General features: G+C 46.7%; 1 protein-coding gene across 2 annotated transcripts in view; it reads right to left on the bottom strand.

Annotated features, from left to right (window-relative positions):
• Positions 1 to 16923, bottom strand: part of ZNRF3 (zinc and ring finger 3) — a 198283-nt gene that overhangs the window by 138675 nt on the left and 42685 nt on the right. Inside the window, exon 1 of one of the 2 annotated variants that reach the window (XM_037052419.1) lies at positions 1206 to 1767. The exons of the other annotated variant lie outside the window; for it this stretch is intronic. Coding sequence (XP_036908314.1) covers positions 1206 to 1496 — 291 coding nt within the window. The 5' untranslated portion in view covers positions 1497 to 1767. Of the gene's footprint in view, positions 1 to 1205; positions 1768 to 16923 lie in introns of those variants that run through there. 2 annotated transcript variants of the gene reach the window in all.

Below are 16923 nucleotides of genomic sequence, written 5' to 3'. Positions count from 1 at the left end.
AAGTTTAAGACGGGAACAAGAGCACTGTAAGACAATGCTGCTAATTAATCGTCCAGCAGAGGCGCCTCCCCAGCCTCCCCAGCTACGTGAAGACACACCTCTAAGGAGCCAAGCCGCACAGCTCCCTTTCCTATCCACACCGAGCTTTGAGTCTGCACCAGAGAGGGGGAAAGAAAGAGGCTGCTACGCAGTCATTCCATACAGTCCTCTTCATTCATAGCTCACCCGATAGTAAAGCGCAGAAGGCCCAAAGCTTGGGCCCTGCAGCCATCCCCATCACCCGAAAAGATTCAAAAACAAGCCAACCATTTCAAATCGCCCCATCCGAGGCATGCATATTAACCACCATAAGTGCGCTGGCCGTTCACCAGCAAGTTGATTAAATCATAGCCAAGGAAGCAGGAAGGCATCTCTACCCAGCTCACCCACCATCCGCGGAGGCTTGAGCTCAGCTTGAAGCTCTTCCTACCAAGCTTACTTTGAAATGCACACGTCTTTCACGTGGCGCAAAGCGAAGGCCCTGTCAGCGAGCGATCCTGTCTCCCTATTCCCAGGCCCTCCTTAGAAGTCCTTGGCTCTGGAGCAAGCAGGCTGTCTCCCTTCCAACCTCTGTATAGGAAGCACGCAGAGAGGACTGCGTTCCACGGTCATTCCAGGGCACTCCTCCTCCGCCAGCATCCCCTGCCTGCTGCTGCTCGTCCAGAGTCCTGAACAGGATCAGCACCCAGGTGAGGCGGGCGGCAGGTTCCAGGGAAGAGCCTGATTGTACTCCCCTTCAGACAAACCAGGCTGCTCCCAAAACGAACCTGCATGGATGGAACGCAAAGCCTGCTACCTGAAACGAGCCACCCATCCCTTCATCACTCATCTTTCCGAAGTTGGCATTCAACAGGTAGTTCCCGGACTTGCACCTGAGGCCAACCAACATACACAACCCGCCCAAGGGGGCCGCCCCAACGTGGGTGCCCAGACTCGAGGCTCTCCTCACTGCCCCCAGACTCACAGGAGGCCGAGCCCCCACGTGCGCTGGCCCCCAGCTTTGGCGCCCCGGAGGCCGCGTCCCGCCCGCTCTCCCGCCAGGGAGGGATGCCGCCGGCCTCCTCGCCGCCCCTCCCGCCCGCCAGCCCGCGGCGGGGTCGGCGGGCGCAGCCCCCGGAGCCATCTTGTGGCGACGGTGGCGCGGGGCCCGAGCGGCGGGCAGCTACCTGCACGATCTCGCCCTCCGCGCTAAGCGTGGCTCCGGCCCGCGAGAAGCGGCCCGTGAGGCCGGTGGTGTAGGTGGTGTAGTCTCCGCTCGGGCTTGACTCGAACAGCACCACCTCCACGAACGCCGTCTCTTTGGCCCGCGCCGCGCCGGGCCCCGCGGCCGCCAGCAGCAGCCCGAGCAGCAGCGGCAGCGGCGGCGGCGGCGGCAGGCGGTGGCTGCGGGGGCCGCGGGGGCGGCGGCGGCGGCGGCGGCCCGGGGCCCCTGGGCGCCCGCCCGAGCGTGGCCTCATGGTCCTGCGGCAGGAGGGCGCGGAGGGCGGGCGCGGCCAGGCATAGTCGCGGGCCGGCGGAGGACCGAGTGCGGGCGGACGCCTCACAGCCTCATCGCGGCGGCGGCGGCGGCGGTGGCGGCAGCAGCGGCTTTGTGGGTCGCAGGCTCGGCTCCGCTCCCCCGGCCGTCGCGCCGCGGCCCTTTCATCTGCTCCACGTGAGGGGTTATCCCCGCCCCAACAGCGTCGTGACCCGCTCTCCCCTCCCTCCCGGCGCTCGACCGCCGCGGCCTCCCGGGGGAGCGGGAAGGCGGAGCGGGCGCGCCTGCGGCGGGGGGCGGGGCCCGACGGCTGGACACGCCCCCAATCTCGCTCCGCCCTGGCCGGCGCTCCACCCCGTTTCCTCAGCTCCGCCCCCCGACTGCACTCCACCCCATTGGTTTTGCCACGCCCACAGGCTTGCTCCGCCCATTGTTCTCGCTCCGCCCCCGCCGCCTCTACCCCGCCCCTCGATCTCGCTCCGCCCCCACGTTCACGCCCCGCCCCTTCATCCCCGCTCCGCCCCTGCAGCGTTTGGCCTTCAGCTGCAAACATTTCTCTTCGCGGTTGACAAGAGTTAGGCGGGAATGAGATTTGCGTCCTGTTCTCTGGTGATGTGCGTCCCGTCTGGAGGCCCCACGCCGCCTAGTCCGGTACAGTAGTTAGGAGAGCCTTGTCCTTCCCGGCTCCCCCACCCCAATCCACAGTTCCCGGGAGCCGGGCGCCCGTACCTGGCCCTCCACCCTCATTCCCACCTCCAGGATCAAATAGGAAAGGTCCTAGAGGTCAGGGGCCGTTTGCACCTTAGCCATTCTGGCACATGTCAGGTTCCTGCACCGGTGTCGCTTAGACAGTTAATCTCAACGGGGTGGGGCGGAGCCATTTATCCATTTGGATTTTAATGGGGCTCATTTTTATGCAGGATCGGAGACTATAACTCAAACATCCCCCTAGAGAAGTTCTGAAACTGAGTCTTACCTTGAGCAGAAGGCCAGAGGATTCCAACACATCACCGTTTATGCACAGATTGATGGCTGCCAAATTAATGCACCGAAGACGTGTGCTACAGGGCCTAGGAGTTCCCAGTTACCAGAAGATAAATTTTCAATTCCCTGCTCCTCTTTGGAATGTGCCATTTTCTTCCTCATCTAGGCCTCTATCAGAATGAAACCCTTCCTGCCTGGCTGGTGTAGCTCAGTGGATTGAGCGCGGACCTGCGAACCAGAGGATTGCGGTTCGATTCCCAGTCAGGGCACATGCCTGGGTTGCAGCAGCCAGTTCCCAGCAGGGGACTCATGAGAAGCAACCATACATTGATACTTCTCTCCTTCTCTCCTTCCTTTCCCCTCTAACGATAAACAAATAGAATCTTAAAAAAAAGATTGAAACCCTTCCTTTAAAATTCAGTTTCAATTCCCACTTCCTCTGTGAAGTCTTTCTTCATCCAGCAGAATGGCTTTGTTCAGATATTCACAAATATTTCATTAGGATGATATGCTTCTACTTGCTACCACACACAAAATATGAAAGAGAAAGAGGGAAGGAAGAGAATTTGTCTTGGGTAAACAAGGTTATATTTTAAAGTAGAAAAAAAGACTTTAAATATACAAAATAGATAACACAGTTTTAAAAACCCCACAGATCTGCGTTGCCATATTTGTACACCCTGAGCTTTTACTAAGGAGGGAGGTGCCTGGAAAAGCAGGGATCTGTGTGTGGTGGCTTTTTAGTTTTTCCCCGAACCAAGCCTAACTAGTGCTAACTGAAACTAGGCAACATCAGTCCTGGCAATTGTATCTCCCTAAGCTGCACAGTGCAGTCTTTATCGGGGAAATCAATTCCTGCAGCCCATCCATGACACTTTGCACTACTTAAAATTCAAGGTCACCGTCAACTGATGAATGGGTAAGCCAATGTGGTATATCCATAAAATGGAATATTATTTGTCAAGAAATGAAATAATGACATACTGATGAACCTTGAAAGCATTATGCCCTGAAAAAAGCCAGTCACAAAGCACCTTGTACTGTATGATTCTGTTTGTATAAAATGTCCAGAATAGGCAAATCTACAGAGACAGAGAGTAGATCGGTGGTTGCCAGGGGGTAGGGGGAGGCAGAAATGGGTAGTGACTGCTAATGGGTTTTCTTTTGGGGGGTGGTGATGAAAATGTTCTGGAATTAGATAATGATGTTGGTTGTACAATTCTGTACACATACTAAAAACCACTGAATTGTATACCTTAAAAGGGTGAATTTAATGGTATGTCGATTATATCTCAATATAGTTGTTAAAAATTCCAAAGTCATTAGTGGTATTTTCATGCAATCGTGTACACATACATGTACACGGAATACTTTGTAAGGAGATTCTCAGCTTAGTTCAAATATCACACCTTCAGCAAGACCTACCCAGGCTATTCTATTTAAAATGGCAATGTACACCGTGTCCCTGACTCCCAACCTCCCTCACCCTGCCCCATCTGCCCTCTCTCCCCCACCCCCACTATGGCATTTATTACCTTCTTACATACTAAATAATTTGCCCATTTATTTTTGTCTCTCCTCCACATTCCACAAACATACACGCCAGAGAACAAACTCCATAATGGCTGGGATCTTGTCTTGCTCACTGACTTAGGCCAAGGCTGTCTGGCCCAGAGTAGGCACTCAGAAAATGTTTTTGCATGAATTAATGGCTAAATGACTTAGCAATAAGCTCATCCTCATGTATCCTTTCCATTTTGCAGACATTGGGGGCAGCTTGTTAACTAACAGCTGCTTAGGAACACTGGATTTCATGGGACCAGAATAAATTCTGAACATGGAGAACGGTCCTTTCCGCAGTGACTTCAATGAAAACCCAGATAAGGGTAAAAAAAAAAAAAAACAGGTTTCAATTTCTAAAACTCTGCTTCAGGAAAGATATGGTTAATAAGACACAGCCCAGCAACACAAATGTAACATGATTCATCTCTCAGCAGTATAAAGCTGTTTAGAAATGGAAGTATTTACTGAGTAATGAAATTTCACCAAAATCTGGCAGGCAGTGAAGGGAGATGGAAAAGAACTTCAAATGAAAGATAAGACCCACTGGGTAGGGGCAAGGACTGGATAAGCGAGCTGAATCAAGTGATACAAGTGAAGGGAAGTAATGCACTTTCATTATCTTTCATGACACATCCCTAGCAGGCCATCTTGAGTTGAACTTATCTTGTTCCTCTCCCTATTTATCAGACTCAGATGAAAATAACCAACAACAGGCACATCGGCATCAGTTCAAACTGCCAGAACTTTGGCAAACCTCATTGACTTGGGCCAAAAACCACACAAAGCTTCAGGAAATTTTCTGCCATCAAAGTTCTATTTATATGACCAGATAGAAAAGATCAGGATTTCAAATCTATAAACATATGCTTTAGCCCTGGCTGGTGTGGCTCAGTGGATTGAGTGCTGGCCTGCAAACCAAAGGGTCACTGGTTTGATTCCCAGTCAGGGCAACTGCATGTGAGAGGCAACTACACACTGGTATTTCTCACCCTCTCTTTCTCCCTTTCTTCCCTTCTTTCTTAAAAATAAATGAATAAAATCTTTCAAAAAAATAAACATATGCTCTAGTACCTGAGGAGACTATATGTGTATCTGTACTAAATAGAAACAGACATGGAAACACGCTCAGCTGTAAAAAGCTGGGTTTTAAATTGGGGGTTTTAAAAAATGTACATCAGGGGCGGCTGGGGAGGGTTTTTTCTAAAATCAAGTTTGATTTTCTGTGTGTATGGCCATTCTGTAAATACGTTGGGATTTTTCATTTAAATCTCTGGGATTTTTTTCCTCTCAACCATTACAAAAGAATCTGATTATTTACATGCAAATAAATTTCTTTGATAAAAAAAAATGAAAACAGACATGGACATTCAGGGCAGTATTGTTTTTAACAATGAACAACCGAAATGCCCACCGTTAGCAGATGAAATAAATTATGGTGCAGCCATCTAATACGCGATGGGACACATATTAAATAGCCATTAAGAAGAATGAAGAAGTGGCCCTGGCTGGTGTAGCTCAGTGGATTGAGCGCGGGCCTGCGAACCAGAGGATCGCGGTTTGATTCCCAGTCAGGGCACATGCCTGGGTTGCAGGCCAGTTCCCAGCAGGGGACGCACAAGAGGCAACCATACATTGATGTTTCTCAACCATACATTGATGTTTCTCTCCCTCTCTCCTTCCCCTCTAAAGATAAATAAAAAAATAAAATCTTAAAAAAAAAGGCTTAAAAAAAAGAATGAAGAAGCACTCTATGAACAGATACAGAATGACCTCCAAAACATATTGCTTAGTGAAAAGGACATGCATACGGAATGCTGCCATGGGGTTGGGGCGGGAAGGAGACACCATATGTGTGAAGGTTTGCAAACATGAACTATGTGTGGAAGGAGGCATGAGAAATGAATAAATGGTTGTCTCTGGGTGACTGGGAGGTTGGGAGAGGACAGAGACCTCTGAGGGAGACGTACTTTGCACTGCATACCCTTCGTACCTGTTGAATTTGCTCCACGTGCATGTAGTACATATTCACAGGTAGCAAAATGAAATCAATAGACTAATCTGCTAAATAAATCAACAGATGATAATATTAGTTCTCTATACAAAGGCATAGTCATTAAATAAACATTAAACACCTACTATGAGACACTGGAATACCAAAAGGAATTGGCGTGGAGTTATGAAAGACATTAGCTTGGGGGAGTCTATGTAGTAGGTACGCAGGACATTAGCTTGGGGGAGTCTATGTAGTAGGTACGCAGGACTACTCTGTAGTTTTGCAACTTCTTCTAATTATTTACCAATAGAAACTAGATTTTGAAAACATGGATTGGCCAGTCCCTCTGTTCAAGTAGTTTCCTTCCTTTTTCCCCTCCTTCATTTTTTCCTTCATTTCTTCTGCAACTATTTGTTACTGTATGGGATGGTTAGAAGTCATAAAGGATGACAAACAATATACTTTAATTTTTTACAAAAGGTTTTGACCGTTTGAATTTCATTTTGCTTCTTTAAGATGATTCAAACTTAAGACACGGTAGCATTCTTCCACAGTATTTATATCTATTTCTGGAAACTTTCATTTATTGTATTTAAACATCATATAATTCTCTTGAAAGGTACAATAGATGTAATACGGACAAGTAGCGGCAGTTCTTTCAAAAGTCTTAGAAGTGTCTCTTCCGCCTTTGAAGTATACCATCAATCTATGTCTACTTTACCCTTGAGGCAGAGACCAATCTGGGCCCCGATTCATCAGTGATTTAAACTCTGCTTCAACCTGTTCCTGCTTTGCAATGGCCACCCAACCGGGAGTCACAAACTCAAACAAAGCTCCAGGGGTCAGGCAGGGAATGTGACTGAGTGAGGTGGGCCAGGTGTAAGCAAAAATAACTAGCAAGTAAGATGGTAAATGATGAAGGTGCCTCGGGCAGGAACACCCTTAGGAGTGTTGGCCTGGGAACACACGGCTTGTCCAGAGGGCCGATAAGCACATTGTTGTTCTTGGGAACATGGGCCCATGATTCATAGATCTTCTGATTTGTTCAAAAGAACCGAAAATTCTGGTACGTTTGTGGTGTCTCCTGGTTTTTGGATGTTTGTAATAGATTTTAAAAGTTTGTATTGTGTGGGACCAAGTAAATACACCTACAGGACATTTTCGGGCCAAAAAACACAAAAGAAAAGTCTGATTCTGACTGGATCAGGTCATAAAACTATCACTCCTAGAGTGTTAAAGTGGAGGAAGAGACAGAAACTTTAAGATCTACCCTGGCTGGTGTGGCTCAGTGGACTGAGCACCAGCCTGTGAACCAAAGCATTGCCAGTTCAATCCCTAATCAGGGCACATGCCTGGGTTGCAGGCCAGCTCCCCAGTAGGGGTCATGCAAGAGGCAGCCACACATTGATGTTTCTCTCCCTCTCTTTGTCCCCTACTTCCCCTCTGTCTAAAAAAATAAGTAAATAAAATATTTTTAAAATGTAATCACATGCCTATTTGACCAAGAAAGGTTGATAGTGGATGAAGGGGTCAGTACAGCTTTGAAGCATATAAGTTGTGTTGCTTTCACACGAATTATACCTCTATTTGAAGATAAGAAAAAGAACTGAGAGAAAATACTAGAAGAAAATAATGACCAGTCACTTGCTTTTGTACAACTGTATAAGACAGATTGGCTGAGCACAGCAGTGAGTTAAGAGGATAGAGAAGAGAGAGTTGGGCAAGAATGTAGAAATGCACACACACTCCATTCACACTGGGGGGAAAGCAACATCACTTTGCAGGGAGGTCATGATAAACAGGAATTTTTGACTCAGCATCCGTTCCTTGTGAGTAAAATTATCCCTTCCTGGCGCATGCCAGCTCTCTGTCACTCACAGAGTTCATCTCCTCATAGGTGGGAATGTGATCTTGACTGGCCAATCAGAGTAATCCACTCCTCTAGCTACAGTGATTGGCTCCGAGGTAGGCATGTCGCCAAATCAAAACCAATCAGTCTTCCATAAAATTTGATCTACGGAAAACTGCGGGAAAGAGTGTCAGTATTCTGTAGGATCTCTATAAGGATCATGTAAATTTAAGTTGTTTCTGGATATTTTCCCTAACTACAGAGAAAACGGTGATACTATAGGAGAAGAAAGAAAAGCAGAGACAAAATGAAATGAGACAAACAGGAAGAAGGAATGTACTACTGTATTCGTTGAGCCCATGGATCCATCCTTATCACACAGACGCCTAACAAATACCACAATAAAGCTGAAGTTCAAGCACCGTTGTAAGCAACACTAGGAAGCATGCACGTGCGCGCACGCGCGCGCGCACACACACGCACCATAAAACCAGAGAAACTCTGAGATGGAAGTAAGTCAAGAAAACTAAATTTTGGTAAAACCAACTGAGTCAAACACTAGTTTCATCTTGAGATCTTTACTATATATGCCCCGTGCCCACAATTTTTACAAATCAAGTAAAATGAAAAAGTATTCCAAAGCAAAAGAACTAAAATGGACAAAACGTTAAGTAAATGGGTGAATGAATGAATGAATGCTCAGACTAGAGTTACTTATTTCATTTTTAGAACACTTAGAAGTAATTTATTTTGCGGAAAACAATAAAACTGTAATATTCAAATATGAAATGGAATTCAGAGAAGCCTCACATCTTATTGCTGAAAGACACCTTAGAGGTCCCATAATATAGTTGTCGTTTTTGTTTGACAGGTGAGAAAATCAAGACCTAAAGCCCACAAACTAGTAGATCAGTACAAATTATACAGCACAGCCTCCCCAGCTGCCTATACCTCCTCATTTGTACACAGATGATATCTGGCAATAATTAAACACTGGGCACAGATGTGATGTGGAAGAAAGATAAAACACAAGTTTGCTTTATTTGGGGGGGGGGGGGCGTCACTCGCTGGCAGTAGCCAACCTTCTCCCACCCCGGTCAGCTAGAGCCTCTTATAAGGGTCTTGAGAGCCACAGCCACCAGATCCCAAGCAATTCTTTCCAAGAACAGCTGCGCGAGTGACCTTACTCCTACGGCCTCTCACATTTTTTGTTGCTCTGGGCATCTTCTCCCTTTCCATTTAAGACAGAAGACAGAAAAGAAAAATCAAGAAGCAAGAACCTGACATGAAACAAGACTGAGTGTGAAGTTTGAAAGATGCCCAAGGACTGATGATGCAGAGTGGGGCCCGGGGCAACTCCTTCGGGGGACAAGTGAGCAAAATCGATCAGAATCCAGAATTCTCCACCTTTGGGTCCAACAAGCCCACTAGTGTAAATTTATTTTACAGATACTTTTACACTTCCATGAAAAGATTTATTTACAAGGGACCTTCATTGTAGCACTGTTAACAGAAGCCAAAAAGTAGAAGAGCGTGTGGGTGGAGGTAGAGATGAAATAAAATCAGCACATGTTGGTAATTATTGCAGCTGCGTGTTGGACACATGGAACTCCATTGTACCATTCTCTGTTGTATATGTTTGAAATTTTCCATGATACAGCATTTAAACATTTACATCATATGTCCATGAACAGGATATTCTGCAACAGCTAAAAATTAAATAGACCTAGCCCTGGCTAGTATGACTCCGTGGATTGAGCACCAGCTTGCACACTCAGAGGCTGTGGGTTCAATTCTCAGTCAGGCCACATCCCTGGGTTGTGGGCCAGGTCCCCACTTGGGAGTGTACAAGAAGAAACAGATCTACGTTTCTCTCATACATTCATGTTTCTCTCCCTCTCCCTCCCTTCCCCTATCTCTAAAATTAAAGAAATAAAATCATTTTTAAAAGTTAAGTAAACCTATATGTTCTACTATAGCAAGAGTTCTAAGACATATTGCTGCATACAACACGCAAGGTATGTAACAGCATAGATAATATTTTTCCAATTTATTTTTTTCTCTGAACTTCGGGTTTATAGAATTAGATTAGTCATGGAACACAAATCTTGGTCCATATGTGGAAAGCTTTTATTTAGTTAGTTAGTTAATTACTTTTAATAATGTAATAATTCCCATGATTCTACTATTCAAAATGAAAACTAGGACCTTGAAACATAATTACAATAAGACATGTACCATAAGTTAAGAGAAGCACTTTTTAGCCCTGGCTGGTGTAGCTCAATGGATTGAGTGTGGGCCTGTGAACCAGACAATCGCAGTTCGATTCCCAGTCAGGGCACCTGCCTGGATTGCAGGCCAGTTCCCAGCAGGGGACCCACAAGAGGCAACCATACATTGATATTTCTCTCCCTCTCTCCTTCCCTTCCCCTCTAAAGACAAGTAAATAAAAAATTTTTTAAAAGAAGCACTTTTTTAAAATTATACTTTATTGATTATGCTATTACAGTTATCTCGATTTTCCCCCTTTGCCCCCCTCCACACAGCACCCCCCACTCCCTCAGGCAATCCCCACACCATTGTTCATGTCCAGGGGTCATGTGTATAAGTTCTTTGGCTACTCCATTTCCTACACTGTACTTTACATCCCATGGCCATTCTGTAACCACCTATTTGTACCTCTTAATCCCCTCAGCACCTCACCCATTCCTGTATACCCACCCCTCATCTGGCAACCATCAAAATGCTCTCTGTACCCATGATTCTTCTCTGTTTTTGTTTGCTTAGTTTCTTAGATTCAGTTTTTGATAAGTATGAATTTATTGACATTTTATTGTTCATAGTTTTGATCTTTTTCTCAAATTAGTCCCTTTAAGATTTTGTAAAATAATGGTTTGGTGATGATGAACTCTTTTAGTTTTTTCTTGTCTGGGAAGCTCTTTATCTGTCCTTCGATTTGAAACAATACCTTTTCTGAGTAGAGCAATCTTGGCTGTAGGTCCCTGCTTTCCATGACTTTGAATATTTCTTGCCAATCTCTTCTAGCCTGCAAGATTCTTTTGAGAAATCAGCTGACAGTGTTATGGGAACTCCCCTCCAGGCAACTAACTTCTTTTATCTTGCTGCTTTTAAGATTCTCTTTTTATCTTTAACCTTGGCATTTTCATTATGATGTGTCTTGGAGTGGGCTTCTTTGCATCCATCTTGTTTGGGACTCTCTGTGCTTCCTGGACTTGCATGTCTATTTCCTTCACCAAATTAAGGAAGTTTTCTTTCGTTATTTTTTCAGATAGATTTTCAATTTCTTGCTCTTTATCTTCTCCTTCTGGCACCCCTATGATGTGAATGTTGAACCTCTTGAAGTTGTCCCAGAGGCTACTTATGCTATCCTCATTTTTTTAATTCATTTTTCTTCTTGTTCTGATTGATTGTTTTTCACTACCATAAGTTCCAAATCATTGATTTGATTCTTGGCTCCATCCACTCTACAGCTGTGTCCTTGTAAATTGTCCTTTATTTCAATTAGTGTATCCTTCATTTCTGACTGGATCTTTTTTACGCCGTTGAGGTCCTCACCAAGTTCCTTGAGCATCCTTATATCAAGTGTTTTGAACCCTGCATCTAGTAGATTGCTTATTTCCATTTTGTTTAGTTCCTTTTTTGGAGTTTGATCTGTTCTTTCATGTAAGTCATGTTTCTTTGTCTCTTCCTTTTGGCAGCCTCCCTGTGTTTATTTCTATATCTTAGGTAGAGCTGCTATGATTCCCTGTCTTGCCAGAATGGCCTAATGTAGTAGGTGTCCTGTAGGGTCCAGTGGCACAGCCTCCCCTATCACCCAGGCTGAGTAGTTGAGGTGCGCCCTTCATGTGGGCTGAGTACACCCTCCTCTTGTTGTTGAGCCTTGATTGCTGTCAGCAGGTCAATGAGAGAGATTTACCCAGGCCAGTCAGCTGTAAGGATTGGCTCTGACCACTGACCACCAAACTCTGCCCTCCATGGAGGATCAGCTGTGCAGGGGCAGGATGGTGGTGCTCTGATGTTGTCTATAGCTGTCCTCTGGGTGCACAGGCTCTGCAGTTTTCTAGGTGGTGCAGGCCAAGGTCAGCCTCCACCTGTGTTGTGCACTGTGGCCACCCTGCATGAGCTGTAAAGCAATCTGAGTGGCTGCTACTTTTACTGAGCCTGGAGATTCCCAAGTGAAGCCAAGCTACGAATCTAAGCTGGCTGCTGCTAGTGCCACACGTGAGTCCATTTAGCAAGAGGTACAAGGGCTGAGGGTTGAGGGTTTACTAACGCTGGATGTTGCTTGTTTGATAGCATTTAGGAAGTTGTTGATCATGAGCCAGGATCAGCCATTCATATCTTGGGTGGTCCATATGTTGAATGGGACAAAGTCTCAGGGGATCTCCAGGGCAAGGCAAACAGTGTTAGTCAGGGTGATGGAGTCTCAGATATGGCACTCACCTGCTGGCTCTGCATGGGGAAGGTTCAGAAAAGGAACAGTGGCCTCTGCCTGCCTTTCTATCTGGGAGAAAGCTGTCCCCCAGCTCCCACCTTGATACCAGACACTTCAGTTCCTCCCCATATGCTACTGATGCCTTTTAAGCTGCTACCCTAGTGCTGGAACTCAGAGGGAGTGAGTCTTAGTAAGTCTGTGTGTGGGTTCTTTAAGAGGAACTGCTTTGACTCAATCACCACCAGTTTTTGCAGCTTGAAGTTCTGGAGACTTATCTTTCTGGCACTAGAATCCTGGACTAGGGGCCTGGAGTGGGGCTGGGACTCCTCACTCCTGAGATATCCCTCCCAAATTTTTATCCACCACATGGGGGGTGTGGGGTCAGCCCATTCAGCATCTCTGCCTCTCCTACCAGTCTGGATGGATGTGGTTTCTTTAATTTTATAGTTTTCAGGCTTCCATTCCACTCTGGTGTTTCTGATGTTCCTGAGTGATGCTCCTTCTATATTTCAGTCGTTATTTTGATGTGCTTGTGTCAGGAGGTCAGCCATTTTACCTACGCCACCACCATGACCAGAATCCCAGAGAAGTGCTCTTCACAAGAGCAAACACCTGGAAGTAGCCTGCGTGCTCAACAAGAGAAGAATGAAATGAACAAACTGTGAGGCATCCATGCGATGAAATATTATACACGAGTCAAAATGAGTGAACTTCAATGACTCATGATAATATGGATGAATATTAGCAATATAATATTATGTGGAAAAATAAAGATAGGCCCTAAAGGTTATATTCATTGTGATATCCTTTTATGAAGCTAAAAGCAACTAAATTGAATCAATAAAAGTTGCAGGATTACATATAGATGCAAATAAAGTATATAAACAGAAAGCAAAGGGTTCAAGATGGTACATAACTCAAGGTGGGGAGGCAGGGTCCTGAGATGAGGAATCTTATAGTTAAGTGTTCCTTGTTTGTAAAACAAAAACATACACACACACACATATACATATATGAATGACACTCTTTCCCACTCCACTCCACCCCACCCCACCCAAGGTACAGAAAAAGCTCACCAGAATTGTTTGAAAAAAGGAAAATTGGAAGTCTGGGATGAGAGAGATACTGAATGAATGGAATCCTTTCTCTCACAGTAACAGGAATCAAACTCAAACTGCCTTCAGGAGAAAGGGAAACTCAATGGTTCATGTAACTGCAAGTGAAGGGTAATTTCAGTTCAGACCAAGCAGGATCCAAGGGCTTACAATGATGCTATCAGGTAGTTTCTTTCTTTAGCTATCCACTCTGCTCTCCTCTCCAATGTCTTTTTCCTCAGTTTCTACAAGGCAGGTGCCTCTCTTCCAGGCTCGTTCGTAGCATCCGTGCTGCCAACACCCCCAGCGAAGAGAGCGCTTTCCTCTAGTCTCCAGCCCAAGTCCTGGGCTGACTCTCATTGGCTGTTGTTGGTTTGGTAGACCTCGCTGAACCAATCACTGTGGCCAGGGAGATGGAATTTGCTGACTGGCTAGACCTGGCTCAGTTGCACCTCTGTGGAGCTGGGCAAATAGGTCAGTCCCTTCCAACCAGATTGACTAAGATTGGCCAGTAACTGTTTCTCCTTAGGAAAGGGGATGGATGGCAGAACCCACAACGACAAAAATAGATGCGATGGTCGCCTCCTTGCCTGGCTTCTACCCCTGAGTGGACGGACGTTCCTCTCTCGTTTCTGTCACATCTTAAGCAGATCCCTTTTAAAATGCGGATCTTCTTGTACAACATTCGTCTCTGTGTGTGTCTGTTTCATCCTACTAGACCGTTGAACTCCTTGAGGAAAAGAACCGCGTTTTTCACTGAGTTCGGCAATTCTGGGCAAAATGGCTTACATAGAATTGGCACAAAATCAGTATTTGTGAAATGAATGAATGGCTTTTCGGTCCGTGCCAAAAACGAAGTCCCAACGTCCAAGGCTGTTCCCGATTGGGTCTCAAACCATCCTTCCTGCCCCTTCTGCACCTTCCACAGCCCATAGGTCAGGAGCTACCGCACTCTAAGCCTTCTTTCTGCTGCTCCCTTAGCCAGACTGCCCTTTTCCCCACACCCAAGGGGTTCTTGAAGGAGAAACCTGGAAAGGTTGGCCAACCAGCTTTCTTATCACAAGACCCTGCAGTTGAGATTTTTAATTAGTCTGCTCAGCTTCTTCTCACCTCCACTTTTCTTAAAACTAGTCCACACACACCTGAGACTCTTTGGACAAATGGACTCTACCTGTCTCCCTTGCTGTAGTTGATTCTCTGGCTGAAAAAGTCAGAACCAAGGTGCTAGTAAGTTGATGGGTGGAGCTGGAGCCAGAAAGGATGGAGAGGCCGCTTCCTGCCATGTGAAACAATAATGGCAACTCCTGTTTATTGAGCATTTATTATGTGTCAGGCCCCATGCCACGGGCTTTGCACACATTTTCTCCTGTGATACCTACATGAGGACTGTAGTATCCCCATTTTATAGGTGGGGAAGTGGAGAGAAAGTGGCTTGCCTGAGGTCACAGAGATAATACGATGAGGCCAAAACTGGACCTAACTTGATGCCAGAACCCTCACCCTTCACTCCAGAATACAAGAGAGTAAAACACGTGCTCAGTGAGAGGAATTATATAGTCCCAGAAAAAGAGAGAGAAGGGGACAGTAGCTGCCTTGGCTCCTGATGCCTTTGCTGGTCCTGGCCCCTGTCCTTCAGGAAGCGTATGCTTCCCGATGTTAGGCTACTAAACACACCCTAAACCCTAACAGTTCATTCTCCTTTGTGAGGAAACCAGTTCTGTGTTGTTTCTTTTGCCACAGACAAGCTGTGTGGCCAGGGCTAGTTCTCTCCTTGGACTTGGTTTCCTGCTCTGTGAAATGGGGACAATGCTCGCCCTACTCCAGAGAGTGGCATGAGGATGACAGGAGATGACGAATGGGCCGTGGAGGGCATGGTAACTGGCACATGGATGCCCACAGTGGCTGTCAGCTCTACCTCCCCCAGTTCCGAGCTGAGGGCAGGTTCTGACTATGTCTGTGCCCGGCACCTCACCTGGCACTGAGACGTGCCTACAGAAAGTGTCCAGCCAATGCGTGTGCTAACGGGACCTGGAGTGGCTGCCACTCCTGATAAGCAAGACTTCTTAACTTCCATGTGGTTCTCAAGTCCTGGTGCTGAAGATATTCCTGACACTCCTGTTTGTTTCTCTGGTGGGTTAATGATTTACCTTCGGGGTTTAATTCTGTTTCAACGGGCATGACCCCATTGGTGCCCAAGGCTCTGTCTCTGCCAAAATGGCTCAGGGATCAAAGAAATCCAAAGTCACAGGAAGCCCTCCCATGACCCCCTCCCGGAACTGTCCTTTAGCCTGCTGGCATCTATCTCCACACCACTGCCCCCTCGACCTTACCCACCTGGTAGCCATGCTCTGGCTAGCCTTTAGCCTCTCTTTGCTATTAGGCTGCCTTTCTCTGGCCTTCACGACCTGGTGCTCCTTAAGCCTCCCTGGGTCCTTCCTGCTTCTCTCTGTAGGTGAAGTATCTCGAGGTGTCTGGAGGAGATTCATTCGTTCCACTGAGGCCACTGGGAGCCAAAGATCCTTCCACAGTGGCTGTCACTTACACCTCCTTCCTGGGTGCTGTCCCCCCCCCCCAGACCTGGGGGACTGGACCTGCCTATCGGTACAAGAACTGCTCAGCACCTGGTTTGGACGTGCTTCGTGCTGCCACCCACCTCATCCCCTCTGTCCTCCAGTCTCAGTTCCCTGTCCATCAGCTTCTCTGGCTCCCCACTCCAGCTTCCTGCTTGTGTTAGTCTCCTAGGGCTACTATGACAAATTGCCACAGACTTGCTGGCTTAAACCAACAGACGTATATTCTCTCATAGTTCTGGAGGTCAAAAAGTCTAAAATCAAGTTGTCACCCAGACACATTTCCTCCAAAGACTCTGGGGGAGGATCCTTCCTTGATTCTCCCAGCTTCTGGTGGCTGCCAGAGTTCCTTGGCTCGTGACTACATCGGTCACTCCAGTCTTCGCCTCCATCTTCATGTGGCCCCCTTCTTGTCTTCTTCTCTCCTCAGTCTTTCTGCCTTCTGTCTCTCATGAGGACATGCCATTGCATTTAGGGTCTACCAGGTAATAGAGGATAATCTCATCTTGCGATCCTTACATTAATTACGTTCGCAAAAACACGTTTTCCCAATAAAATCACATTTACAATTGCTGGGCAGATACATGTTTTGAGGGACCCTCATTCAACCCACTACAGCTAGTATTACCTGAGACCAGAAGAATACGAGCATGCGCGGTAGCAAGAACAAAACCAGTGGAGGCTGTTGGTAATACAGAACCTGGCCAATGCGGCTGGAGCACAGGGGAATGGGGAGAGGTGAGGTTGGGGACTTGGGGGTGGGGTAGTTCATTCAATACCTAGTAGACTGAGGCAAGATCAGGGCTTCTCTTCACGGCACTGGAGACCCATGAAAGGAAGAGCTTTAAGTAGGAGAATGACAGTCAATTGTCATTGATTATTGAACATCTGGTGAACA

Source organism: Sturnira hondurensis, unplaced genomic scaffold (genome assembly GCF_014824575.4).
Source record: "Sturnira hondurensis isolate 20B ecotype Veracruz unplaced genomic scaffold, ASM1482457v3 Scaffold0007406, whole genome shotgun sequence".
Taxonomy (NCBI): Eukaryota; Metazoa; Chordata; class Mammalia; order Chiroptera; family Phyllostomidae; genus Sturnira; species Sturnira hondurensis.
The sequence above is the reverse complement of the archived record's forward strand: the minus strand, read 5'-3'. Positions and strand labels throughout refer to the sequence as shown.